The 27,321-nt window shown below is 49.9% G+C and overlaps 10 protein-coding genes across 10 annotated transcripts; 5 read left to right on the top strand and 5 right to left on the bottom strand.

The window, feature by feature from the left end:
* Nucleotides 1–269: 269 nt before the first annotated feature.
* AtWU_07945 (M3 family metallopeptidase) lies at nt 270–2,528 on the top strand (the record flags this gene model as incomplete). Its single annotated transcript, XM_035503054.1, has 3 exons — nt 270–1,586; nt 1,636–2,276; nt 2,336–2,528. The coding sequence occupies 3 exons, from the start codon at nt 270–272 to the stop codon at nt 2,526–2,528; spliced, it is 2,151 nt and encodes a 716-aa protein (XP_035358947.1).
* A 2,139-nt stretch (nt 2,529–4,667) lies between these two features.
* AtWU_07944 (uncharacterized protein) lies at nt 4,668–5,180 on the bottom strand (the record flags this gene model as incomplete). The annotated part of the gene is made up of 1 exon (XM_035503053.1): nt 4,668–5,180. One exon carries the CDS (start codon nt 5,178–5,180, stop codon nt 4,668–4,670), a length of 513 nt encoding a protein of 170 aa, XP_035358946.1.
* A 3,787-nt stretch (nt 5,181–8,967) lies between these two features.
* On the top strand, nt 8,968–10,753 carry AtWU_07943 (uncharacterized protein; the record flags this gene model as incomplete). The annotated part of the gene is made up of 5 exons (XM_035503052.1): nt 8,968–9,010; nt 9,069–9,327; nt 9,424–9,476; nt 9,541–10,139; nt 10,208–10,753. 5 exons carry the CDS (start codon nt 8,968–8,970, stop codon nt 10,751–10,753), a joined length of 1,500 nt encoding a protein of 499 aa, XP_035358945.1.
* A 185-nt stretch (nt 10,754–10,938) lies between these two features.
* AtWU_07942 (uncharacterized protein) lies at nt 10,939–11,961 on the bottom strand (the record flags this gene model as incomplete). The annotated part of the gene is made up of 1 exon (XM_035503051.1): nt 10,939–11,961. One exon carries the CDS (start codon nt 11,959–11,961, stop codon nt 10,939–10,941), a length of 1,023 nt encoding a protein of 340 aa, XP_035358944.1.
* Nucleotides 11,962–13,230: 1,269 nt separating this feature from the next.
* Nucleotides 13,231–14,297, bottom strand: pre8 (proteasome core particle subunit alpha 2; the record flags this gene model as incomplete). The annotated part of the gene is made up of 5 exons (XM_035503050.1): nt 13,231–13,349; nt 13,400–14,005; nt 14,074–14,124; nt 14,183–14,202; nt 14,254–14,297. 5 exons carry the CDS (start codon nt 14,295–14,297, stop codon nt 13,231–13,233), a joined length of 840 nt encoding a protein of 279 aa, XP_035358943.1.
* Nucleotides 14,298–14,721: 424 nt separating this feature from the next.
* AtWU_07940 (ring finger domain protein) lies at nt 14,722–15,748 on the top strand (the record flags this gene model as incomplete). Its single annotated transcript, XM_035503049.1, has 2 exons — nt 14,722–15,546; nt 15,602–15,748. 2 exons carry the CDS (start codon nt 14,722–14,724, stop codon nt 15,746–15,748), a joined length of 972 nt encoding a protein of 323 aa, XP_035358942.1.
* Nucleotides 15,749–17,352: 1,604 nt separating this feature from the next.
* AtWU_07939 (uncharacterized protein) lies at nt 17,353–19,026 on the top strand (the record flags this gene model as incomplete). The annotated part of the gene is made up of 2 exons (XM_035503048.1): nt 17,353–18,356; nt 18,444–19,026. 2 exons carry the CDS (start codon nt 17,353–17,355, stop codon nt 19,024–19,026), a joined length of 1,587 nt encoding a protein of 528 aa, XP_035358941.1.
* A 442-nt stretch (nt 19,027–19,468) lies between these two features.
* On the bottom strand, nt 19,469–20,561 carry AtWU_07938 (amidohydrolase family protein; the record flags this gene model as incomplete). Its single annotated transcript, XM_035503047.1, has 2 exons — nt 19,469–20,195; nt 20,260–20,561. The coding sequence occupies 2 exons, from the start codon at nt 20,559–20,561 to the stop codon at nt 19,469–19,471; spliced, it is 1,029 nt and encodes a 342-aa protein (XP_035358940.1).
* A 1,248-nt stretch (nt 20,562–21,809) lies between these two features.
* On the top strand, nt 21,810–24,392 carry AtWU_07937 (MFS sugar transporter; the record flags this gene model as incomplete). The annotated part of the gene is made up of 5 exons (XM_035503046.1): nt 21,810–21,824; nt 22,213–22,711; nt 22,783–23,543; nt 23,599–23,605; nt 23,653–24,392. 5 exons carry the CDS (start codon nt 21,810–21,812, stop codon nt 24,390–24,392), a joined length of 2,022 nt encoding a protein of 673 aa, XP_035358939.1.
* Nucleotides 24,393–25,715: 1,323 nt separating this feature from the next.
* On the bottom strand, nt 25,716–26,390 carry AtWU_07936 (cupin domain-containing protein; the record flags this gene model as incomplete). The annotated part of the gene is made up of 1 exon (XM_035503045.1): nt 25,716–26,390. The coding sequence occupies one exon, from the start codon at nt 26,388–26,390 to the stop codon at nt 25,716–25,718; it is 675 nt and encodes a 224-aa protein (XP_035358938.1).
* Nucleotides 26,391–27,321: the final 931 nt, after the last annotated feature.

The raw sequence follows: 27,321 nt of genomic DNA, 5'->3' as shown, positions 1-27,321 counted from the left end.
ATTGCAGTAGCTTGCTTAGCACCCCGCCTTTCACCACCTGTGCCCCTCTTACCGTCACCATTCGCTCCCCTCTCCATTCCACCTTTTATCTACCCGCCTTCCTCGTCCTGCTCTTGGGCGTTCTCCTCGTCACCGTGGCTCCCCCGCTTCGCCTTTCCTCTCCCGCCTTCAGACTTTCCTCGGTCTTGGGCCATTTCCGCGGCTCTCGACTTCCTTCAACCTCCCATTCAGCTTTGACAAACCTTCGCAAATCCCTCACAACTGCCAGCATGGCCCCCAAACACCTCCGCCGCCCTCCTCAGGCTCCCCCCGTCTTCACCGCAACTGCTCAATCCATTGTCGATGACGCCAAGCGACTCATTGAAGCCTCCCGCAAAGTTCAGGATGACGTCGTGGCTACCGTCAAGCCGGACACGGCTACCTTCAACGCTGTCGTGAAGCCCTTGGCCCAGGATGAGAACGTCATGTCCCTCGAATCGCACATTCTCGGCTTCTACCAGGCCGTGTCCACCCAACAAGAGCTGCGGGATGCGTCGTCCAAGGCGGAGGAGCTGATGGATGAGTTCTTCATTGAAGCTGCCATGCGCGAGGATGTGTTCCAGCTCGTCGACGCCGTGCTTAAGAAGAACGAGTCCCTTGACCCCGAATCTCGCCGTCTGTTGGAGAAGGAACACAAGGATTTCATCCGCAATGGCTTGGGTCTTCCGGCTGGACCCAAGCGTGACCGATTCAAGGAGATCAAGAAGCGTCTCAGTCAGATCAGCATTGAGTTCCAGAAGAACTTGAACGAGGAGAACGAAGGACTCTGGTTCACCCGCGAAGAGCTCGACGGTGTTCCCGAGGATGTCCTGGCTGGGTTGAAGAAGGGTGAGGGTGAGCACGAGGGCAAGCTCTGGCTGACCTTCAAGTACCCCGACCTCTTCCCGACGATGAAGTACGCCAAGAACCCCGAGACCCGTAAGCAGGTCATGATCCAGAACGAGAACAAGTGCAACCAGAACGTGCCTCTTTTCCGTGAGGCCATTATCCTGCGTGATGAGGCCGCTCGTCTGCTCGGTTACCCCAACCACGCGGCATTCCGCATTGAGGACAAGATGGCCAAGACCCCGGAGACGGTCAACACCTTCCTGGGTGACCTGCGGTCTCGTTTGACGGCCGGTGGGCAGAAGGAGATTAAGAGCCTGCTCGAATTCAAGAAGTCCGACTTGGAGTCCCGTGGAGAGAAGTTCGATGGCCACTACTACCTGTGGGACCACAGATTCTACGACCGTCTTATGCTGGAGAAGGACTACTCCCTGGACCAGCAGCTCATTGCCGAGTACTTCCCTCTTCAGACCACCATCGAGGGCATGCTGAAGATCTTTGAAGAGCTTTTCGGTCTTGTCTTTGTGGAGATCACTGGTGAGGACCGGGAGAAGGTGGCTCCCACCGGTAAGGGCAGCGACATTGTCTGGCATGAGGACGTCCAGATCTTCAGTGTCTGGAACGATGAGGGTGAGGGCAGCGGCTTCGTCGGCTATCTGTACTTGGATCTTTTCCCCCGGACTGGCAAGTACGGTCACGCTGCCAACTTCAACTTGCAGCCGGTAGGCACCCTACAAAGCACAAAACAATAACATTTACTGACATCTATAGGGTTTCATCGACGCCGAGGGCAACCGCCGCTACCCGGCTACTGCGCTGGTGTGCAACTTCACCAAGCCGACTCCCAAGAAGCCCAGCTTGCTCAAGCACGACGAAGTCGTGACTCTCTTCCACGAACTCGGCCACGGCATCCACGACCTCGTCGCCAAGACGATCTACTCCCGTTTCCACGGCACCAACACCGTCCGGGACTTCGTCGAAGCACCCAGTCAGATGCTCGAGAACTGGTGCTGGACCCCATCCCAGCTCAAGTCCCTCAGCAAGCACTACTCCACTCTCTCTCCTGACTACCTCGCCGCCTGGAAGGAGCAAGCCGGTAGCCAGGAAGCCCCCTCGGAGCAGATCCCTGACTCCGTTATCGAGAACCTCATCCGCACCAAGCACGTCAACGATGCCCTGTTCAACCTTCGCCAGCTGCACTTTGGTATCTTCGACATGACCGTCCACCAGCCCGAGAGCCACGAGAAGATCAAGGAGCTTCCTATCTCGGCTACATACAACTCCCTGCGCAAGCAGATCACACAGATGGAGGGCCCGGAGAGCCTTGGCCTGGGCGAGGAATGGGGCCATGGTGAGGCCACCTTTGGTCACTTGATCGGGGGCTATGATGCTGGTTATTATGGTTACCTGAGGTATGTCTATCCCACATTCGGCGTCACCATTATATGACAAGTACTAACACTCATAACAGCTCGCAAGTCTACTCTACCGACATGTTCTACACCGTCTTCAAGGACGACCCCATGAACCCGACTGCTGGCCGTCGCTACCGGTACAAGGTGCTTGAGAAGGGAGGTAGCCAGGATGAGATGACGACATTGACGGAGTTCTTGGGCCGTGAGCCCAAGACTGACGCCTTCTACAAGGATATGGGATTGGCTTAGACTTGGGAGGATGATGAAACCGGCTGACTTGGATAATAGTAAAGGGCTGGATAAAACAACTGTTGTAGATGATAATGTTGGAGCTAGTCATTGACTACTTCGAATGAGAAATCTGAATATATACATATGATTTTCAAACCAATCAGACGCCATCGAGTGAATAATCATCCTCTTCATACTGCAGCAAAGCCACTGCACGACGTGAAGTAGTAATTCCGCCCCAGGCCAATCATCGGCAGGTAATCTTCCACCAACCAACCACCAAGACACCCACTTCCTAACTTCCAAGCACACAAAACACCGACAATCCACATATCTATATATCTATCTTCCCTCCTATAATACCCTCCAAAACCATATCAATCCCCAGCAACAGCAGCACCATTGTATTATGACGGCCATCAACAAGATAACTAACCAACCACCACCGCAGCAGTCCGTTCAGATCTCAAAGATTTCTTCTTTTGTGCAGCTTGTATAGATAGTACATGAGTTCGGAAATGGATGTTCCAGAACCCTCCATACAAAGCCTTGTTTTGTTGTCGTTATGCAACAAATACAGACACCAACCAGGGCGGACGGGCAGGGCGTCAGAGAAGCCGTGATTGGTATCAGTAGCAGCCACTTGAAGTAGACGATGATAGCGATACGCCATATTGAAGGGGTTTCTTATCATTCCCGAATTGCATAATGCCTTTGTAAGACAGATTGGGGTAAGTAATGACGGCAGGTTTATTCTTCTCGCGCCATCATGTATGTTCCTCGCAAATCGAACCGAGCCACATCACGCCGAGAAGAGAAACACTAATATCATCACGAGATATCAGCCAGAGCACTACCTCCATATCCATCTTGACCATCTCAAATTGGTATATTCAAAAGCGAATTCGAGCGATGCATTGGCGACGTTGCTTTCCTTCTCGCTGATTTGTACAATCTCTGCATTGCTTGCTAGATGGTAAACAAGCGGATCAGTTCTTGCACATGATCACTGTTTTCTTTGTATGCTATGTATATAGAGACGAATGAGCCACCCCTTTCGGTTTATGTAACTTGTACCTCGGCAGTAAGACTGTTCTGCAACGACGTTGTGAGCTTGATGTCGCCTCGGTATCGGTGCTGTTCAGACGGTGGTAGTGGTAAGTTCCTCCTTCATCATAGAATATATATCGAAGACAAGTGAATGGTTGTAATGTGTCATTTTCTGCGACGAGCGTATAGTGTGTAGGCATTTTGTATTTGAAACCATCAAAGCATCACTGCTCGCTTAGAGGGTAGTATTCTTTCTTTCTTTCATCAGTGATTATATACCGAGGACAACAGAATTGAGTTGTAGTTCAACCTGGATTGAAAGAGGGAAACAAGCAGGAGATGAGGCAAGAAATCTCCAATCATAGGAGTTTTCACTCTCCCGTTGTGACTTTGTTCAACAAAAGCTTCCAGTAGAGGTCTGTCAGCTTAGGGTAGTCAATTTTGCGGTGATACAGCCCTTTCCACAGCCGCTCTGCAGATACGCCTGGATCCAGTACATGTTCAGCGCCTCCTGCATTGTTTCGACGTCGATCACACCCAGTCCCCCTTCTGCAAGTGGCCTCATCGCCTGAACATTCCCAATTAGCCGGGTCGCGGGTCCCAGATATATTTCCACAGAACCTTCTGGATATGCATGAGCTCCTGACCGTCACCGGTAAGCAACGGATGTAGAACCACAGCTGGGTTTGTAGGCACGGGCCCAAGGAAAGGGAAATTGGTCCGTTACGCGCGGGACACGGCTTCGTAGCCTTCTCGGGGCTATGCGATAAGTGTACGAGAGACCTCAAAGAGAGCTTCAAATCGGAAAGAGTGGAAGTTAGTAACTTTCATGGAGTTGGAAGCAACAGAGGGTTACCTGCTTCCGAATTGACAAATGGTGATTTGGAACTTTTTGCGTCTTCTTGCCTGCTTCCGTAGGTCTGGACGTTGAGTCTGGCTTGTATATTCTTTGTCTGCTTGATCTTGTCAATGATGGTTCCCGCTTCGAGAAGTTGTAGGTTTATTTTGTTCAAGGAGGGTTATCTTTGGACTGCCCTGTTGTAGAGAGTAGCAGGTTCGGTTCGTCTGAAAGCTTTTGTGTATGGTAGTAGAACTCGAAATTCTTTCTTACATGATATTTTTCCCAATCGTGCGTCTTTTTCTTTCATGATGTCCAGAGAGAGTATTGAAAAAGATGGTACTATGACGCCAGACCCAGAAGACATGGATCACCAGGATCAACAAGATGATGTTGATGTTGATATTGATATTGATGCCCAATGTCGAGGTATCTCTTCGGCTGTAGTTAGACACTTCTTCTTGCGTCAGGCGTTCTAGTTGGACTTTTGGTGTGTAGCGCAGCTTCTCTCTTAGGCTGTAATGAGCAGAATTGTTGTAAGCCATCCTCTTCGAGTTAATCTCCGCGACTAACGCCTTGTAGTGGGCATGGGCGTCTATAAGGTCCTGAGGCCATGGATCCTTTCTGTATGCTTCTGAGTCCACAGTCTCAACCCATGCTTCTAGGGCCGAAATGGTGGACCCGTTTTCTTGCATCTCATACAACATCTCTCGGATCATGATATGGAGCGTGTTCAGAGGTCTAGGAACCTCAGGCTCGGAATCCGAGTCTGAGAGCGACATATTCAAATGGGGCATATTATCACTCGAAACAAAGAATAATTGGCCATCTCATTTCCGTGTGCCCTGCTCGTATGGAGGAACAAAACGGATTGATGGATGGCAGGGAAAGGTAATAGTGTCAATTGAGACTGATGATTCGTAACCGTCTCTGGTATGGACGCCAACTAGTCTATACCGACACCGTATCTCGAGCCCCCGCACAATGGTCTGACACTTCTCCTCAACCATACTTCTATTAGTCACGAGTAAATGGAGTCTAGCATCATCAACAACGCCAAACAGGGCAAGGTTTGCCAAGGTCATGGAACAGATATCCTGATCTGAATCAGCCAGAGTAACTCGACCCATGATCTTCTCCTTTCCTGACAGTCTCTGTGTCTTGGTAGGTGTAGTATATATATAACCTCCGGACCAGCAAGCAGACCCTATTCTGCTCCAGTAATTCTTTCACACGCCATTCAAGGTGTCTTCACATACATATGAAAGCCTTAACTGGCATCATGTCGAGACTTGAAAATAGCCTGTCGTGCTCACCAGATCCGGGTTCCTGGTGGGAAATGTCAAAGTGCACCGAGTCTGTACCGCTGATGGGTGAAAACAAGGGACCAAGATGCGAGTAAACATCTCCTCTGCGTACTCATCTTCAGTAGGACCACAGTCCGGAGGGGGCCTGTCGAGTTCATTGGATGTCGTGCCACTTCGTCAATGCTGTTTATTCCGAAGAGCCAGCCCCAAATCATGGACATTCACTGTTGTGTATTCGACAAGATCAGATATACTCGGCTAAGCAACGCGGCATTCGATGCTAAGGCAGTACATTTCTTTCAGACAGTATCAATATCATCGATAGCTCAAGCCAGTCATGCGACGCAGCCTAAGATGTACCAGCCACTAGCCTCCGCTTGATGTAAAACTGCCCGGACTTCAGAGAAGATTGTTGTACTTATAATGCTCAATACTCCCATTTGTCGAGAGTGGGTATTCTCCCACAATCACTTGTTCTCCAGCTCTTGATATAAGATAGCAACTAACTGCAGCAAGCCAACCGGAGAGGATGGTGTCTGAATAACAGCGACTCAGTATATAAGCTCTCGAGGGGCTATTCCTTGATACCAGAACGGCGCACATTGCACAAGTGATCTGAAGGTTAGGGCAACAAAGGATACGGGAGCCACAGGATTCAAGAGACCCGCATCTGCCATCACAATAGTCCGTCTCCCTGCCTTTTTATCTTATGTTTATTCTCTATGCTGACGTTCTTCAGAACAGGCCATCGCATGTGCAGAAGCACACCCACACCCAATCTTTGAGGGCATCATATTGTAGCGAGGCGAATGGTAGTGCAAATCGCATGTCGATACAGCGTCAGCTGTGGTATGGAAAGAAAAGATATCACGATCCACCCGCTCCTTAAAAGGCATCGCTCTGATGTCCTGTCTGCACCTTGAAAAGGATGTTTGAAAAAGGGGTAGCTGGACTGTGTTGCTGACGGAATGGAGTATTCTGGGATGAGCTTGTACTCTCGCGAGAACAAAAGCATTTTTCGAGAAGAAAAGCATCTCGTGGTGTTGCAGGGGCTTTCCCTCAAGGTCGGGGAATCGTGTGGAAGTACTCAAGCATGGCTCGGGCGTCTCGCGTGACGAGCATGGATGAAAGAAGTCATTGAAAAGTGATGTTTGAGGAGGTAGTGGATAAGCTGGGTGGTAGCAAAATAACAGCTTGTTGTAGGAGAGACATTTGTAGCATGTTTTCTTTCAGTCATGGGGTCTGGGAAAGGTATCTCAGGGAGCCTCTCAACGACTGAACTCGCCGAGTTTCACACTGCCCTGGAGCTTCCCACCGCAACCACTAGTAGTTCCTCTTCGATTCTATTTTGTGGCTCCTCCTATTCCTGGCTTTTGTGTAGAGGCGTCATGTTCTCTACCCATGACATTTCTCCGGCTAGCCACGACGATTGTAGATGGGTCGGTTCGTTAGGCATTTCTTGCCATGCAAGATTGAGGCTCCGATTATCGACAGAGCAGTCAAATAGCTCCGCCCTCTTATTCTCTGTCTGCCTCTTTTGGCCTGGTAAGGGTCTATATATCCGTATTTCACTTTGCAGACCCCATGGCGTGTCAGTTTACGGCAAATAGCACCCACAAGTATTCGTACCTTCTTCGGTACTAGTTGCCACAGGCAGTCATTTCCCCAAGATAGCTTTATATTTATCAAGCAACATTTAGATACCGCGTACGTGGCCTCTGAGAAAGAAAGGGTTGATGCTATCAGGGATGTGTATGCGATCAATGTCCAGACCAAACCGGGCCAGAGCACCACCATCGTCGGTCATTTCGCTATCATTCGTCAACTCATTGATAGCTTTATATACCAACAACTCCAAAGGAAAACATTGAAGAACAGTGCGATGTGCCGCAGCTCCGCCTCTCCACCCAGCACAGACCCATATGTCCATCGAAGGTCAGTTCTCTGGTCACAGGCACCTGCATGTCTCTCTTAAGTCATCTTCGGTTCACATGGTGGAAATATTCCGTTGATGAGACGGCATCGAGACGACTGATGCAGCGACACGCCAGGAACAGTGATTGAGCTCAAGCCGAAGAACCTTGAATTGGACAGAGCAGAGCCAAGAGTCATTGCGGATCACCGTGACAATTGGACACTGTCCACGAAGCCACAGTGTCATTGATATGGGAATGGGCCGCTTTCTTTTTCGCCATCTTTCGTGTCGCGAAATTATGGTAATGAATTGTGTATTATATAGGTTGTTTATAGTGTTGAGGGGGCGAACGCCCCCTCTGTTGCTTGGTGATGGTTTATATATTAGAGACTCTGATCAGACTGTGTTTGCTGATGATGAAAGAAAGACTGGATTAGTAGCAGGGCCGTGGCTGTTTATATATGAGTGGGTGGGCCTTGAGCTACTAGTCCATGGGAGGAAATTCCCTGCATACAGCAGGGTAAATCCATAAGAGATCGGGACTTACCATAGTTCTGTCAGCCTTCTTGAATGTCTAGAAGCACTGAAATAATTGGAATTTCCCGGTAAATTTTCACAGAAGTCATCATTTGTGTGGTGGAGATTCCAAATAGGTCGGGGAATCTCGACACCTGTATGACGAGGCATGACCCGATTGCGTCATCGTTTGATGAAGCATTTTTATGGACATATTTATAAGCCAGATTTTGTACTGGCTGTTTATTCAAATAATCCTGATTTACTGTTGTCCCTATGATACACTGTGCGACATGATTTGTGAATGTTAATGCTTTTCGCATAAAATGTTATAGTATACAAATGCAAGTGAACCTCGGAGACAAATAAAATCTGTGAAGATTTACTCAGAAAATCACAAACACTATTCCTACTACTATACATTTAAAATATCTAGTCAAAAGATTCTGTCATTGTGATCACATAAATGAACTAAAATCCCACACGATGCCGAAAGGCTAGATAATCAAGATAAAGTGAACCACCGGGAAGGAAGAGCGGAACACCACTCACTGTCAATGGATGGATGCATCAACCACCACTTTAAATCCAACCTCAACTCCAGCATACCCAATCAGACTAAGAAACAGTCCGCCATTCTTACTACTTCCCTACATCTATTTGCGCTCTACTTCCATCTACCCCAAGAGAATAATACATCCACAATAACAATGCCCCGACCATGACCCCCGCCCACCCTCATCCCCAACAATAGACACACATCAATAACCACCAAAACGCGTGCGTGACGCGTGAACCTATCCACCAAATCACCCCAACACAACACCAGAAATGAACCACCTAGATCTTCCTCCCCTATCTACTCAGGATCCTCGTATGTATATCCTCAAATTCATTTCCTCATAGAAGAATTACTACTAAACACTCACCAGACCGCGTAATCTCCTTCCCGGCCTCGCAGTCCCTACACGCGTCCACCGCGTTCCCGGATGCTGCCTCAGGCAGAAAGGCCATCCCGACTGAGCTGGTCGCGTTGGATGAGGCGATCTCTGCACCGGTGATATCGTCGTCGACGACAAATGAGCGAATACGTGAGTTTTCTGAGGGAAAAGGAGAACAGCTAAAGGGGTTGCCGGTTGGTCATGTTACGGAGGTGTTTGGGCCGCCGGGGGCGGGGAAGACGATGTTGGGGTGAGTTTATTTCTCTATTATCTATCTATTAGTGGTTTGAGTGGAGTGGATGTGGATGGGTATTCTTGTAATATGTGTGCTGATAAATGGTGACAGGTTGAATGCTGCTGCTGGTGCGCTGGGGAGGGGGGAAGGGGTTGTTTGGATAGGTAGGTTTCCTCCTACTGCTTGTGTTTGATATGAGTTAACGGTTGTTCTTTGGGGTGATTGAAGATACGGCATCGCCGCTTCCTAGGCCTCGACTGCGCAAACTGCTCGAGTTGCAGTCTCCTGCTTCGCCGTCATCTCCCAGGTCCTTGACGGAAAATCTAACATATATTCGTGCCCCCACGCTCCCTCATCTCCTCTCCCTCTTCCATCATCCACCTACCTCTTTTCCACCCCCAAACACAACTCTCCTTGTTATAGACTCTGTCTCTGCCCCCTTTACTCCTTATTTCCCTAATCCTAGTGATATCAACCAACCCCAGCAAGCGCAGAGGGATGTCCAGAAATGGCTCACAACGCGAAAGTGGAATGTTATAAGCGATCTTGCTGCTCAATTGGTGAAGTTCGCAAGCAGGGCGGATCTGGCAATTTTGGTTATTAACCAAACGCATACCCGAATTCGGGGACAGGTGAGGGCAACGCTGTCTCCCATATTGAGTGGAAGGGGGTGGGAATCATGTGTTCGTGCTCGGATCGGCGTTTATGGTGACTTTGGGTATGGTGGGGATGGCGGATGGGTGAGGGTTGCCGAGGTCATGAAGAGGGATGGGAGGCTTGTCACTGTTAGGGACAAAACCACCGTAGTGCCTTTTCGGGTTGCAAATGTGAGTTCTTCTTTGATTTCCTCTGTCGATTATTTGCTTGGCTGTAGATGTGTTGACTTGTCGACTAGGATGGATTGTATGCTGTTGAGATGGGGCTCGAGGGTAATGGAGAGGATGGCGTCGCCGTACAAGTTGGGGAGAAGCAAGCACAGGATGAAGATGCGCTCGAACCGGAAGAACCATTGGAAGAGGAACCGGTGGAGGAGGAAGAGCCAGAGCTTGAAGATTACCAAGCACAGGACGATTCCGCACAAGAGGAGCTTGCGCCCGAAGACCCTGCACCAGGAGACCCTGCACCAGAAGACCCTGCACCAGAAGAGCCTGTACCAGACGAGCCCGCATCAGAAGAGTCTGCACAAGAGGAGTCTGCGCAAAATCAACCTGCACCAGAAGAGCCCGTAATTGAATCGTTGATGCATGAAGAGCCTGTGCACGAAGGGCACACACAAGAGCACATACAGAAGATACAGGCCCAGGAGATTCAAGCACAGAAAGAGCAAGCACAAGATGTCCAATCCGACTCAGCTCACGATACTGCAAGCCAGCGGAAGCGAAAGGCAGAGGAGATTGCGGACAGCCAGGATGAGGAAGATTCGGAAGGGGTATTTGAGTAGGTCAAAGGTGACGTGGTTTGTGAGCAGAGGATCAAAGTATTATCTGCCTCAGTATAGACTTCTATATATACCCATTGTTTTGAATAGGGCGCAGTGCACAGGTGCTGAAACACGCTTTATGGCACCCGCACCAATTCTATGAATGAACTAGTCGATACATCATCGTCAAGAATGCGAGTTGTGCGTCAGCAGTGATCGTCATTTGGCCGCTGAACCCAAGCTGAAAGCTCCCTCATGGTCACGAGTTTTCCGGTGTCGAGGTTGATGTTTCTATGCGTCCCATTCGCGTACCCTGTGCCTGGAACACAAAACGGTGTGCGGCTGGATACACTTTCTCCAGCAGATGCTAGGCTCCGATCTGGAGCGCTGGTAGTTTCTCGGTCCAAAGAATAGAGGTTGATGTCCCGGTCGATCGATATCGGCCGGCGATTCTGTACCACAGCAACGAGCCGGCCCAAAACAGCAAATTCGAGCTTCAGTTTGATACTGTATATCGCTCCTTTCAGCGTGATCTGCACAGCATAGAAGCTGGCATACTCAAGGCCCAGTAATATGAGGTCCATAACCAGCATAGCGACGTTAATCCAAATCAACTGATACATGATTTTTTGGTTCTCACGGACAAGACATATCCGCAGCATCAACAATGTCTCCCACATATATAGTCCAGACAGAACGATCTCCTGGATGGTAAAGCCGGTCATCTGAACCTTCTCCATGATATTGTATCCAATTACCCAGGCCGGCTGTTCATCACCGACAGCATTGGATCCGTATGTCAGGACTGTCGTGGGTACATGTAGGAGGAATACATTCGCAATAATCATGTACAGCACTCGCTGTAGGATGCGCTCGTCGCAAATGACGAGGTGGAGTCGTGAGTACAGGACAACCGCCTGGCCCGTGACCATGACCCACCAGCCGATACTAAGTATAGTGACAGAGAGATTCGAAGGGGCTTGAGTAAAGAACTTCATAATGAAGCCCAATGTGTATGGTAGCACGCCTGCGCAGCCCGATAACAGCAGGCTCCAAAAGTATAGGCCCTTCCATCGTCGGAAGGTCGATAGGACCATGACAACTAGCTCAGCCACATTGTAGCAGGCAATGGCCATGAAGAATAGCAATGTGGCTTTGAAGGCACCACCACTGCTTGCGAGTTCGCCGCTGATGCCATCCAGCGGGTCTTTCGTAGATGATACGGACATAGTAGTCGATAAATGCGAAGTCAGGGAAACACAGAATTAGCATTCCGTGTGCACGAGCCGGGTATCGATAGCGCCAGCGTCACAGGCTATATTTGAAAGCCAACCGAAGTGAAGACCACAACGTTAATGGCCACCTGAGCAGATTGCAGATTGAGATTCACACTCTCAGCTCTCAACTAATTGAATGAAGTCGTCGTAGGCAGTTCGCCGTCTCTGAGTACCCGCGCCATCAATGTCGATTGCTGTGGTCAGAGTACCATCCACATGTTCTCAGCCTTGGAACAAACGAGTCGCAACCATCAATCAAGCTCACGGTAGCGTCAGGCATCAATGGATATCCCAAGAAGGAAAGGCTGTCGAATTGGAGTCTGCACAACACACCGCATCCAGGGTCCTGACGTGGTACAACTATCCAGAGTAGTCGATAAAGTCCGGGCCACCTCTGACAGAGTTTCATCTAATGTCCTAGCGCCGTCAGATCTGGGGAAGTGGAAGGATGCGAAGCTAGTTGCCAGTGGTGGAGGGGCTTGGGGTTTGGGGGCAGATCAAGCTTGGGCCACGGCGAGGGTGGACGATGGTTAGAATGTCAACTCAGGGACGAGCGGACGATGTTTTGAGGAAGTCTTGTCCGATCGGCGAGCTGGATGACAGGTAAAATCGCCATTGTTGAGTCCCCGCTTAGGCTTGCTGGTCTTAGTCATTGCTTTTGCTGCGGAGAAATTGGTGGAAGGAATGGCGTCGGCGATCACTAGTCAAGATGGCTGGCGCTGATGGACGTGTGACTGCTGCAGTGACCCGCCCACTGACAATCGAAAGGTCCAACGCCGGAATTGCTTCTGTGTAAACGCCTAGGCTTTCCCCCCGAGCTAAATTGGTCATTGCCATTTTGCAGGAAATAAAAAGGACGGACTGGCTACGACGTTACAATGGGGGCTCTATGGGTCCAGTCCATCCTGCAGATGCTGTGTGGCCTGCAGGCCCAAAGCCCAGCAGCCCAATTACTGGGTCTAGGAAGACAGGTGCAGTCGTGCAATTTCATTGACAATAACATTCATTTCCGATCAGGTTTTTGAAGTATTACTGGCGAGTCTAGAACCGCCCAATATTTCGTCAGGTTCCAGGGTCACTCCTGAAAACCCACCATTCAGCTCCCCGGTTTCTGCGTGGCCGGGACGCCCTGTCATATCGCGGGAACCTCGCAAGACTTGAGTCGTGTCTATTATACTACAAGGCTCATATGTCAAGATCTGTATCGATCTATGGGGTAGTTCATAGGTTGGTGAGATAGTCCTCAATCTCCTCCTTACTCAGCTTCCTGAAACGGGGTCCGCGCGATCCTTCAACACCCTCATAACCAAGCAGATGATCGGCAGGAGGACCAACAATGCCTGTTATCGTCAGCATGATAGCAATAGAATCTACCAGATGTGAAACTCACCAATTTCTATCGTATCACCGTTCATCTCTCCCTCAATAGTCTCCTTCAAAGTCAGGAGAGCAATGTGAATGGCATCTTCCAGCTCGAGACCCTCGGTGTAACGTTTCTCAAGGAATGTCTTTGCGCTCGTCGCATGTCTTCCAATGGCCGTGGCCTTCCACGGATAGTAACTGCCACTGGGGTCGACCTGGTACAGACTGGGGCCGCCCTTTAAGATACCACCCGTCTTGCCGGTTGCTTTCTTAGGCTCGTCCTCACCATCACCCTGCTGAGCCTCTCCTGATTCAGGCTCAACGCCCTCGTCCCAGCCAGCAATCAACAAGCTGACACCGTACGGTCGGACACCACCAGACTGGGTCGCTTCTTGAACAACACGGGCAACGTCCTGCACTAATATCCGGGTAGGGGGGTATTCGTTATAGATGCGCTTGTAGCCAGTGTGAGAAACCTTGCGGGCCCGGTCCACGAGCACACGGTAATCTGGGCCCATTCCAGCGTAGACCATGCCGATGTCGGGTGTAATCAGGGAGATCTTGGAGAGGGAAGGTGGGTCAATGAGAGGCGAGTTGGCTTTCTTTTCGGTTGCCAGAACAATTCCGTTGGTAGCTGTTGAGTAGCGGTGGTCATCAGTAGCTATTCGAAGCTAGGCCGGGTGGATCAGAGCTATGTCATACCTTTGATGCCCAGAGCAGTTACACCCTGGTTGACAGCGTTCAAGGCATATTCTAGAACTAGTCAGCACACTTGTTTAAACAGCTAACAATAGGTAGCTGTCTTCATTACCAATCTGAACCAGCTTTCCGCTGAGCAATGTTAGCAAGGACCCTAGCTATCGAGCAGTGAGCTTCTCTTACCTGGGGGAGAACGTGGTCAGAGAAAAGGAGTAGCGATCAGCCATGAGTGCGTTTTTCCACAATTACAAGCTCCGGGGGGTATGAGAATGTGCAAATGTGATGGATGAAAGGTGAACGGAGATGGGATGAGGTCGTGGGGGATCAAGAATGGAGCTACCCTCAAGGACAGCAGGCGGCAGGATGTTGACGCAGCAGCAGCAGCACCGCCGGCTGGTTCGGCGCCAAGCCGCGCCTCGGGCGGTGACGGTAGGCGAGCGGCTAGTGCGGTTACGGCACGACTTCTTCTCCACATCGCCTTTTTAAGCTGGCCTCTTTTTCCCTCACCCACTTTTCCCTCTTTTTTCTCCTCGTCCTCGCGCATCTCTCGACACAGACGCCTACCAATTGCTGCCCGAGGTTCTCAGATCGCTGGTAGGTCTGAGAATCATATTATGCCATTAGCTCTGAGACTGTTTGGGCAAAGGCAGAATGGACCTGCGCAATGAGCCGCTCTGGCAGTGGCCTTCGAGCTCTGCCTCCGTCTCAGCTTCGGACCCTGACTTGGATGTAAGGCAGAGTCCAGAAGATGTTGCTGGACCTGATGAACCCTCGCAATCTTCAGGCGAGACTTCCGAAAAGCATTACCCTCCTCGTACATGTCGCATCTGCCTAGAGACCGTCTACCCTACCTTCTCTCCTCCATCCGAACACCTGCCTGGGTTTCTTCAGTCCAAGCAACGCGTGACATACCAGTCCTCAGACCCGGAGTCGGGTCGGTTGCTTCGCCCTTGCAAATGCAAAGGATCCTCGCGTTATGTGCATGAGGGATGCCTACAACTTTGGCGACATGCGGACCCAGGCTACGGCAAGAGGAATTACTGGCACTGTCCGACATGTGGCTTCCACTATCGCTTAGAGCGCCTCCGATGGGCACACTGGATCAGTAGCCCATTGACGCAGCTTGGACTTACTCTAATTATTCTAATGTTGACTGTATTTTTACTTGGTTTTATTGCTGACCCGATCATTAATCTATACGTGGACCCTATGGACCCCATTATCCGCTCAGACTACTGGGATACACGCCCTGTGTCGAGTATATTACCTGACAATGAAGAGGCTTCCTGGACTGAGCACTTCATCAAGGGGCTAGCCTCTTTGGGCTTCCTGTCTTTCATCAAGGCTGTGTTTGCGCTTTCTTCATGGCATGGATTGACACTGCGCGGCACAGGGATGTTTGGTGGCGGAAGGAATTCTGGCCGCAACCGCGTCGCGTGGTTGGTCATCGTCATCGGTGTTGGTAGTTTCCTTTGGGTATGTTTACATGATGATTACTCTTTTTCTAGCAACTTCTGACCGCGAATACTAGGCCGTCTACAAAGGTGTAAGAACATGGAGCTGCAGGGCTTTAGAAAAAGCCGGAGAGCGAGTCATGGATGTTCCGTTGCCCGACGACGAGGATGAAGATGATAAAGCCTCTGCTGAAAAGTCCGAGGAAAGTAAGAAGGAAGACTGACCCTGGTCCGACGTATGTCATGTACAGTCATGAACCTTCGTATCCAAATTTGTTTTTGTTTCTTTAAGTGCTCTATTCGCTGGCGATATCCACGCACTACTTTGAGTTGTCACACTCCTTATCAATGAGGTGCCAATCAGTCACTGTGCGAAGAACGAGGCAGACCCTCGCTAACCTCACAGATCATGTTCTGTTTAAGTAGTGTGGCTGGCGAGGACGTTTTGTTCTTTCCTTTTCACCTGCTTAGTTTCCGCAGTCATGACTGGAGGGAGGGTCAAACTGCATCTCGATTAAACTAGGCGCTCGATTCTTTCAGTAAGCGTCATGGATTGAGATGCGGTACACTCATGATATGTAGTTTCATATACCCTGAATGTTATTACCTTGTGCCTTTATTTAATGTTTTTTCTAAGTACGTGTTAGTTTCTCGAGCCAAGCTGTGCCGGTGGGAAGAATTAACTGAGACTTGCTCCACATCGATCGAGGCAATCCTACTTCTGTAACTTATTGCACCTCAACAAGGGGAATCAACACTGCCTCCAAGCGAGTAGGGACATCCAACTCTGACTATCCGCGTGCTTATTCCAGGGGTATCTGCCCACCGCAAGAGCACCTATTCGAAGACCGAATATCGAAAAATCATTTATTAGCGATAGCAATCTCATTCATGTAATTTTTTTTATATGAAGACTATCTTGGTCTTTTGCCCATGCCATCATCACCAAGTTTAGTTCTCCATTATAGATAGTAGTGCTTGAGCCGAACCACGGGAAGGGCCGTTCCGCCAGTGGTCGATCCACTATACAACGCCCAACTATTAATTCATGAGACATGGAGTTATTTGCGACATTCCACATTTACAATGCAATCCTCGATTCAGTATGGGTGGTGATTGAGACACTAGGTTGGTCCCATACCAAGTGAGAAATTCTGTGTTTTATCCTCGATTCATGGCCTTGAGCCCTAGTAGTCTTCATCTGTTCTTCATGTCAGTTAAAGCCAGAATCGTTGGGTAAGCTTATAGCCCTACTTCTGCCAGAGGATAGAAGCAATACCTATAGACACGAGCCACATGTATAGCGGGTTGGTTCGATATCGTGCCAGCGATTGCAACTTTCCAGGCCAACTATCTCGAACGGTCAAAGATAGCCGTTCTAGTAGATAGTCACATCCAGAAAATCTCCGTCCCTGTGCCCACAACCGCTGTTCCTGTGATCACAGCCGCACGGTCAAGTAGTCCAAGGCGTTGGCAGCAGTATACACAGTGAATCTTTTGTTGCTTAGTCGTCGCCGAGATCGCATGGCCCGCTTTGATAAGTGTTCTCATGAAGATGATCTCCCAGTGTTCTTCTTCTCTCGTCATCACTCTCATCCAACATCACCATATTCAGTCTTTCTCAAGATACTCAAGGCGTTGTGATACTGTGTGTGATCTTTCTTCTGCAAGAGCAGTTGTGCATGGTTCTCTATCACGCAAGCAGTTGCTTCAAGATCTCCGGTGTTCATGAACACATCTGAGCAGTTGTGATATCCTGTTGCGGCGATCTCTCCCCAGCTCCCAGTGTACTTTTCACAGTTCTAGGACACGCGACCACCTGCCTATCATGGCATCTGCACTCACAGGCAGTGGCACTCTCTCCGCCAAGTCGAGTATAGAGTCCTGTATCCGTGACCTGTACCGCCACCACATCGCATATCTTGAGGCGTATCCCGAGCAGGCACATGATGAAGACGAAATGGTCTCTCCTATCGAAACCAACAACGAGATTGCTGCCATGGAGGCAACCATGGCAAACGTACCTGATAATAGAAGCGAGAGCATTGGGGAGCCCGGACCCTCAGTGAATGAGGAACCCATCGAGCCCACTCCGACCTTCATTACTCAAAACAACCCCAATTCTGGTCTCCCACTTCCTCTACACCTTAACACAGAGCGTTTTCCCGAGTACGACAGATCGTGTGAAAACCGTGACGCCCGCCAGAACAGGCAGATCGAAGAATCATACAAACTAGCTATCTCCAAGCTTTGCGACGAAGTCATCAGCTTCAGACAAATTGACTCGCTGGCAACCGCGCCTCTTTCCTTCACCATGGCGGGTGAAGAGGAAACAACCAACGCGAGCACAATGACCAATGTATCAGAGACTCCTAAGATCGAAAGCCCCCCTACCCTGGCCTCACAGTTGAACACCGGCGTCTCGAACAACCAACACGTAGGAGTTGGCTCCGACTCGGTTCCACTTGTTGCCGAGGAGCGCAAGAAGAGCACCCTCGAGCAAATGCGGACCATGACCAGCTCCGAACACATGAGCCTGACTACCAAAACACGCTTCATCGAAATGAGCAACACTGTTCTTCGACTTGAGCTCCTCCTCTTTCGCAGACACGCTACTCCCGTGGATCCAGTCCTCGGACTGACCAAAGACGAAATCAAAGAGGTCATGCACCACTTGGAGGAACTCAAGAAATGCATCAGCATCGTGGATCACATCTTGCAGCAGGAACTCACCTGGGCGCGCCGCGTTGAGTATTCGGTTAAGCAGATCGCAGAAGATACACAGTACAACGTGGTGACTCGGTTCAGAAACATGACCGAACTGATCCTTAAGTATGTCCTTACCCCTCCATCCCATTCTCTCACTCAATACCACAAAGCAAATCAAAGCAAAGTCAACTAACGTTTACCCCCCTATAGTCATCTCAACAAGCCCCGCCCATCTGAACGTGACCTTCTCACCGTCTTCCTGGACTTTTTCGACGCGTACATCTACACCGACTTCATGAATGACTACCAGCGTCAGCTTCCAGTGAAGGAGAACTGGAACCCCGTGCGCGTGGAAATGACCCGCGCCTTGATCGCAGTTTGGGATCTGATCAACCGGGCCATAGAGAGCTATGATGCCATTATCAGAGTCACGGTGGACATCAAGGAGCGGTACACGGAGCCTCACTACAGAGAGATGCAGGAGACTCCTCAGGCCTGGAGGAGCGCCATGCTCGCGCACCATATCGAGGGTGAGCGTGAGCGGCAGCGCCAGGCTGCTCAGCGGGCAGAGGCCAGGAAGGTGGCGTATGAACAGGCGAAGGAGGAGAAGAAGAAGGAGGAGGAAGAAGCGAAGACAGTGGCTGGGGTTAAAGATTACGTTCCTTTCACTGCGGAGATGGATCCTACCGTCAAGGTCCGGGACTTTGCGTATGAGGCGCTGGCTAAGGCTGCGCAGCCTGCTGTGTCTGGCTCTAAGGATGATGAGGATTCGGATGATGGTTGGGTGTTTTGAAGGTGACTTTTAGGTTTGGATGAAGCTCATTTGACACTGGTTAGGTCATGAGATGGATTGATTGAGGATTGGTGTGAGGATGAGTTGATGAATTCTACGGATCTGATACATATGCAAGAAGCAATGATTTCAAGATACCAATGTGAGAAGAGGGGAAGTAAAGTGACGGATGAAAATCGAAAACACAAAAAAAGAACAAAAGAAAGAAAAAATTAACAAAAAAGAGATGAACAAGAATTGGGCGGTGGACTGACAGAAAGAAGAGCACATCTACATACTTACATATCCGATGTAGTAGAAGCTAGATAGATCTGAGATGTATTCTAGTGAAACCATCATCATAGTTCGTCAGCAAGCCGAATATCATAGTAACTCCAATCCCAAAAACCCCACAAAAGTAAACAGTAAATATCATCTCATTTCGTACATACTAAACTCATGACTAATTCTTAATCTTGGCATCACAATCCCTAAACGCTCCCAACTTAAACAACCTCGCCGCATTATCCCTCCCAATCTTAACCTTATCCACAAGATTCAACTCGGCACCATCAAACCAAACACACGCATCCTCAAACGTCTCAAACGGATAATCAATGGAGAACAGAATCCGATCGACCCCGACCTCCGCCATACAGAAGTTCAACGTCGTCGTCGAAAAGTGCCCCGACGTGGTAATCCAGATATTCTGAGCAAAGTACTCCCTAATCGTCTTCTTACACGTCTCCGCCAATCCCAACAACTTCTTGCGATCCTCGAACCAATGGTTAATACGCCACATATCAAAGGGTACATGTTCACCCAGATGACCCATGATGAGCTGTAGGTTAGGGTGCCGATCAAACACCCCGTTCGTCACCATCCCCAACACATGCAAACTGACGCCCTGCGCGAAGCTTAGCGGCGGCCCCACGAGCCATTTCCGATCTGCCCAGAGCTTCTCGTAGATAGTGCCGGTGGGGTTGCGCGGATGCAGGTAAAGAGGCACGTCGAGTTCCGTGCATGTTTGCCAGAAGATGTCCCAGGAGGCGTTGTCGTAGAAGATCATGTCGTCGCCGTCGGGGCCGGCGCGTTGGGTGTCGTTGACGAGGGCGCCTTTGAAGCCGTAGGTTTGGACGCAGCGGCGGAGTTCGGAGGCGGCTTCTTGGGGGTTGTGCATGGAGAGAGTTCTACATGGAGCAGTGGTTAGTGATGGCGCAGTGGAGAGTTCGGGGTATGTTGAGGGAGGTTTACGCAAATGCGCCAAAGCGATCGGGTTTATCGCGGATCTGCTCTGCGATGTAGTCGTTGATTTCCACAGCTAGGGCTTGGGCTTCGACGGGATCCCAGATGTCTTGGACACCCGGGGCTGTGTAGGAGAGGATCTGGTATCCCACGCCGTATTTGTCGGCATGTTCGATGCGCAGCTTGTTGATGTCGGTGATCTCCTTGACGTGGGTTTCGGGGTCGGTGGAGAAGAGACCGGCCCACCAGCGCGTCTTTTCTTCGAAGCGGGGAAGCGCGAAGGCTTCTTCGAGGGCAATTTTGCCGAGCATGTTGGGTGTAGTGATGTGTGAGTAGAAAGGAAATCAAGATAGACTGGGGTATTGTACAAATTGCTGCAGAAGAAGTGAGGAGTAAGGGCTACTTTATAAACTGGGTGATGCCATCATAGAGAGTAGCAGAGGCGGGTCGGAAGCGGGTATGTTCCCCCTCTCGACCCTTTGCCGACCCATGGACTTTTGGTCAAATAACATTAAGTCTGTGGAGTATGCAGAGTGGGGATGGATAGATAGTACCTGGATTTATCTATCCGTTGCTGTTCCGATAGCTAGCAGAAGTGTCTGCATCCGACTATACGGATGAGTTATGGATTGACAGTGGAGCGGCCTACAGTCGGCTAGAGTGGATGTCGTCACTGTAGAGACTTGCAGACGTGCATTATCACCAGCCTATAGAAACCATGTTCCCTTGCCTTTTACAGCATGTCCTTTGACTAGTAATTGTCGGTATAGCTGGAATAATAGTCCAGATGTAGTCGGTTTAGGAAATCTGGTGCCATTGCGGAATGCGGGGTAGGAAATGTGACGTTGAAGAGCTGTAAGGAGATCCGAACGGAAAAGCGGCATCAGAACCATCGGATGATCCAACACTATCTATCCTGGAATGAGTCTAGGAGCATCAATGGTCTGGCTCCATCCGACGGGCCTGGCGCGATCCGACGGTGGAGTAAGAGCGACCCCGCACGCCAGTCAACGTCTAAGCGACGGCGATCCGGGGATTTGAAGATGCGAATTGAGTCTCGGTAATCTTTTCCATCCTTGCTTTGTCTGTCATTTTGATTCCCCAGAACATCCACGATTTAGATCTGGAAGCGTAAATTGCCCCGATGTCGACGGATGCAGTCCAGATGGAAATGAAAAACTATATTTGGCATCTGGGGTTGCATGGCCATGCGGATGTCAAAACCGCAATCCAACATGGAGGGTAGCCTCATTGCAGCAAACGAGGCTTGTACAACCTCATTGTTGCCCACTGATTGCTCATGACAGGGAACCACGTTTGTGATCGCGACCAAAGGCTGTCTCTAAGCCTCAAGGACCAGCCAACCCCAGAGACTGGATGAGTCTCATTCCCTCCTTTGTCTTGCATGTGTCCACGGTGAATGAATCGTGTCTCTCCCTGTCGCTCGTTAGTCAGACTCCTTCAGCCTTCTCTCTTTTCCCTCCTGTACACTCTCACCAACGCGTCCAGCCTCAGCACTCGATCTGATTTCAGTGGCCTGTAGATGTCATTGCCCCGGGATGTTGGCTGAAACGGTGAGTCGACAAATGTTCCAGTTGTGCAAGTGGTGATGCATCCCAAGACTCCACTTTTCTGCACGCATATCCTTCCGTATCCCTGCATCACATCCTACGCGTTGAACAGTTCTTTGTATCATCCGATCTATCGCTGGTAGACCTGCTTGGCTCGTCTGTTCACATCCGCTCTTCTCACACTACACTTCTTTGTCGTTGCTTGCATCCTTTGTTGATGCACCTCGGAGTGGCGCCAACGGTCCAGCCAGGTTTGCGATCCATCCTTGTGCAATCGGCCATTCATGTTAATGTCTCCGGTCTCGGTCACGAATTTGTTTCTCCATGTCTCCCTATTCAAATAACTCTTCACATTATCGACACCTGCTAATTCTTGCCGATCTTCACGCAGTCTCTCGTTTCTACAGCCCCCACAGTATCAGCTGCCATTATCGCGACCAGATCCCAATACCTGGAAATGTTTGGAAAAGAGGAATGCCCGGTTATCGGGGAGCCTATCTTCGAAAACAAACCCTCGAATGATGAATATGCATCTGACCACAGGGAAAACATTCGTCTCCAGCGTTCCTTCGGAACAGCTGCAGAGCGAGCGCGCCGGAACATGAACGCGAAGCTTGCCAATCCCCTGGCCGGATACACCCAGGAGGAACTACGCCAGCAGGGCATCAACTTCGCCATCACTCACCAGATGGGTGACGAAGAAGATGTGCGTGCCTTTGCAATGGGTGCCATGTTGGCGCAGGTCCCGGAACGATATGCAGAGGTGCCCGGCCTGACGCCCCAAGAGTTGGCAGTTCTAGAGAATGAATACGCTCATCGCTGGTCCCAGCCGTGGACAATGTACCTGGTCATTTGCTTGTGTTCCCTGTCGGCTGCGGTTCAGGGAATGGGTAAGTTCAAGCCTTTTCTTCAACACGCCTGATGTGGCACGACGCAGGCTAAGACAATCATGCACCTGCAGATGAAACTGTCGTCAATGGCGCCCAGATTTTCTACAAGCATCAGTTCGGCATTGATCGTGGCAGCGAATCGAGGTCAAACTGGCTGCTTGGTCTCGTAAACTGTGCACCTTACATGTGTTGTGCTCTGATCGGATGCTGGTTAACAGTCCCGTTCAATGCGTGGTTCGGCCGACGAGGCACCATCTTCATTACCTGTTGTTTTTCGGCTATCACCTGTCTCTGGCAGGGGTTCGTTAACACCTGGTGGCACATGTTTATTGCGCGCTTTGCTCTGGGCTTTGGCATTGGACCCAAGTCAGCCACCGTCCCGATCTACGCCGCAGAAACAGCCCCTCCGGTCATTCGTGGTGCCTTGGTCATGCAATGGCAGATGTGGACCGCGTTTGGCATCATGTTTGGCTACGTTGCCGACCTGGCCTTCTTTGAGATACAGGACCCTGCAGGGATTGTCGGTCTCAACTGGCGCTTGATGATGGCCTCAGCCTTGTTCCCAGCCCTTCTCGTCTGCTGCTTTGTGTTCACGTGTCCCGAGTCGCCTCGTTGGTACATGTCGCGCAATCGCTATGACAAGGCCTATGAGTCCATGTGCAGTTTACGTTTCAACAAGGTTCAGGCTGCGCGTGACTTGTACTACATGCACACGTTGCTGCAGGCAGAGACAGGCATGAAACTGGGGCAGAACAAACTCATCGAACTTATCGCCGTTCCCCGAAACCGGCGCGCGTTGATTGCGTCGGAGCTCGTCATGTTCATGCAACAGGTATGTCAACCACAACTGCATTCCCAACTGAGCTGCTGCTAACCGATTGCATTAGTTCTGCGGTATGATACCGAGTATCCCTAGTATGTAAATACTGACTCTGCTGCAGGTGTCAATGTTATTGCCTACTATTCATCTGAGATTTTCCTCGGAACGACGGGAAATTCACTGACGCAGTTGTCTGTATCAAACCAGCGAAAAGCACTGGCAGCCTCTTTTGGATGGGGTATGATCAACTGGCTTTTCGCTATACCGGCTGTATACACAATTGATACCTTTGGCCGGCGCAACCTTCTTCTCGCCACGTTTCCGTTAATGGCATTGTCCATGTTCTTCACTGGTTTCAGCTTCTGGATACCTGAAGATACACACTCTTCAGCCCGCCTTGGATGCATTGCGTTAGGCACGTATCTATTCGCGATAGTGTATTCTGTCGGCGAGGGTCCAGTGCCATTCACCTATTCCGCTGAAGCCTATCCACTCTACGTCCGTTCCCACGGCATGGCTTTGGCAACGGCGACAACATGGCTGTTCAACTGTCTGCTAGCCATTACCTGGCCCTCCCTGCGTGCGGCATTTACCCCGCAGGGGGCTTTCAGCTGGTACGCGGGGTGGTGCATAGTCGGATGGTGGCTAATCCTGATGTTCATGCCTGAAACCAAGGGCAAGACGCTGGAGGAATTAGACCAGGTGTTTTCGGTTCCGACGCGCTTTCATGCGGCATATGGACTCCGCCAGATTCCTTACTTTTCCCGAAGGTACATTCTACGCCAGAAGATCCGCCCGGAGATCTTGTATGAGCGAGACGACGAGGTTCCCATGACCGAGGCTGGATACAACACTGCCTGACGATCTCGCTGATCCTTCGGGGAGATCCTGTCGTGATCGATGGTCATATGTACGAAGGTCTACAAAATGGAGGATATGATATGATGATGTTGCTTAGCTTGTAGCAGAGTTGCCGAGCAGTTGCTTTGTCAAATAATCCTAATTAGATCGTCAAAATATTGTGCTGATTCAGTCATGAACCCACTCTCAGAACTTCAATCATTGCTCATTCTCAAGTGTCTAAGATAAACATGTCTGTCGACAACCCCGCACCCACCCAATGGCAACAAAAAGCAATAACGCATTTTCATCGCCCCTCACCAGGAACCCCTCTTTTATTTCTCAGCTCATCCCCGTTTCGAAAAGATACAAAGATATTCCCACCACGGAAAGCCCCCTATGCGTGTCGCAAGTGGCGAAAGCGCCCAGGTACGTAACACTTCTACTAACGCGGAGCTAGCAACCGTGACCCCACTCCACCTCAGCTGAGATGGTGTCGAGATAATTATTAGACTCGGAGAGTGTAGGTAAGTGCATGGATTGATGGATAAGATCTAAGACCAAGGTAGAGATATGCATGGTATGGATGTAAATTTCTTTATCTATGCGCGGGCATGTTTAGGGCATAGTAAGTAGTACTGAGTTCTTGTAAATTGAGCAGAAAGTATTATTTTGATTGAGAGTTGTGTATAGTATATGGGCTATTCTACTTTGGAGACTTCATCGTCTACTAATTATAATACTACTAGTTATTAGAATCGTAGAATCAGGTGAAGTGCTAAGCTGGGCTGGACTGGGCTTGGCTGAACTTGTCCCACCTATCTACCTAATAGTTTTCTTACCAGTCCAATTTAATCTATTCTGGTGTAGACGCTGTAGTAGTTAGGAGCATGGATTAGTGGTATATCCTCGGGAATACGAGACGGTGCTTCACATATACTATCAAGTAGCAGCAAGTGTCTGCCAAGAAGAGCAGCTGCATCGTGTCAGTCACCGCTGGAGTAGCTGAGTCGGGCGTCGATACTTAGTGGGATATCCGAAGGGCTAGAACCGACAACACCCCGAGCTAGCTAGTTGATTTTGAACAAATGATGATGTGGGCTAGCGCGGTGGTGGCTATTCGCCGATCACGGTAGCATCACGAGTTATACCTGCTAAGTCAATTGAGAGTTTACTTCTACTCCAGGTTGAAACTGCATTGGACCCTTTACTAATGCAAACTGTGTAGTTACTGCAACTGCATACTTGGCAACGATAGTATCACATTCATGCAGGCGGCCTAACGTTCAACCCACATCCAAACCTGACGTGGCAAACACTATACACAAAACAACATGCACTCAATCAATCAACACCTCTTCTCTTCACCCTCTTCCCCTCCTTAGCAGCTCGAATAACATCCTTAATCCCCTGTGCCGTATACTCATCATAAGCAGCCCTCAACCCCCAGACCGCCGAACCCACCAACGCAACCAAACCCAAAAACACATGCGTAACAACCCACTGCACGCCAAACAACCCTCTACAAAACACAGGCCAATTATCCAACCCATGGCAAATCACCCACAGCTGCAACGTCAACCACCACTCACTCCTCGGCGGTGTCTTCCCATCACTCGTCTCATCCAGAATGACACTGTTCAAGTTACGGAAGAACGCAATCTTGAACGAATCCGCCGGCGCTGTCCACTCATCCACAATCAAATCCCCCTCTTCTTGCTCAGGAGCCCGACCCCATTCATGGACCGTGAATAATGGGATCGGCACGTTGCCGTCCGACGGCCGATAGACTTTGTATTCACCGTTTAGGGTGAACCAGGCGGCGCCTTGCACAACGCGGAAGTATTCGACGCGCTTTTCGTGCCAGTGTGGGCCTGAGGTCCAGGTGCTGCCTGGAGGTAGAGTGATGCGGACTTTGCAGGAGGCGGAGGTGTATTTGGGAAACTCGTATACGACGTCGCCGGGGCGGGTGAAGGTGAATTTGTTGATGGTGTTGGTTCTTCTTGGCGATTTTGACATGGTTTTCTATGGCGCAAGGTGCAGGTTTTTATTGATTGCGGAGATTAAGCTATAGCCAGTGGTGGGTATTTGGGTGAGTTGTCTGAAGGATTGTTGCTGCATGGCGTGCAGTAAGTTAGAGGATGTAGGTATGGTTATATGGATTAAAGTATGTACACTTACTGGATTCGGTGGTGGTGGTGGATAGGTCATGATCGTCGGGCGATGTGCAGGTAAATAGACTTTTAGTTTAAGTCGCACGGTGCGGAATTGGACCTCTGACCGTAACTAGTGATTTCTAATACTAACTAGAGTGTAAGGCTGATTGGAGCTGAATGGTGTTTAAACTCGGTATGCAAGGAGGAGGGGTTACATCGTAGGGTGTCCAATCATCGGGTTTTCCGTTTGCGCTCGATCTGTCGCGCCAACGACAACGTGCATTTCAGCTGAGCACATCACCTCTGCATGATTAACACGATTAGTGTGCAATTGCGTTGCATTGTTGCCCGAGGTTAGATTAATATCAGCTAAGGATGGGATGGTGTTGGATATTGCGGTCCTTCGGGATTTGAGCATTACTGTCTACTAGTACTAGTACTAGTATACTGTGACTACGGAGTACTAGTATTATGTCTCCACATGACTCGCATCCATGAGTCGGTATTGTTACGGTATCTACTATGTTCTTCTCTCTCATGTCCTTGTCTGATGCCTGGATGGTTGGAATTGAGTTCAGCTCCTCACCTACGTCAATGCAGAATCGTCGTCACAACTGCATACAACCGACGAACGTGCCGCTCCAACGTGCTACTCTTTACCTATTAAGTATGGCTCGTGCAATACTCGGAGCAAGATGTAAGTACGGCCGAGAGGTGGCCCACATGGTTGCTCTTCATGATGATCTCGTGGCCCTGCCTGCCTGATGACGGTAAAGGGTCGAAAATGAGACAAG

The sequence above is a fragment of the Aspergillus tubingensis genome (genome assembly GCF_013340325.1).
Source record: "Aspergillus tubingensis WU-2223L DNA, scaffold_8, whole genome shotgun sequence".
NCBI lineage: Eukaryota > Fungi > Ascomycota > Eurotiomycetes > Eurotiales > Aspergillaceae > Aspergillus > Aspergillus tubingensis.
The sequence above is the reverse complement of the archived record's forward strand: the minus strand, read 5'-3'. Positions and strand labels throughout refer to the sequence as shown.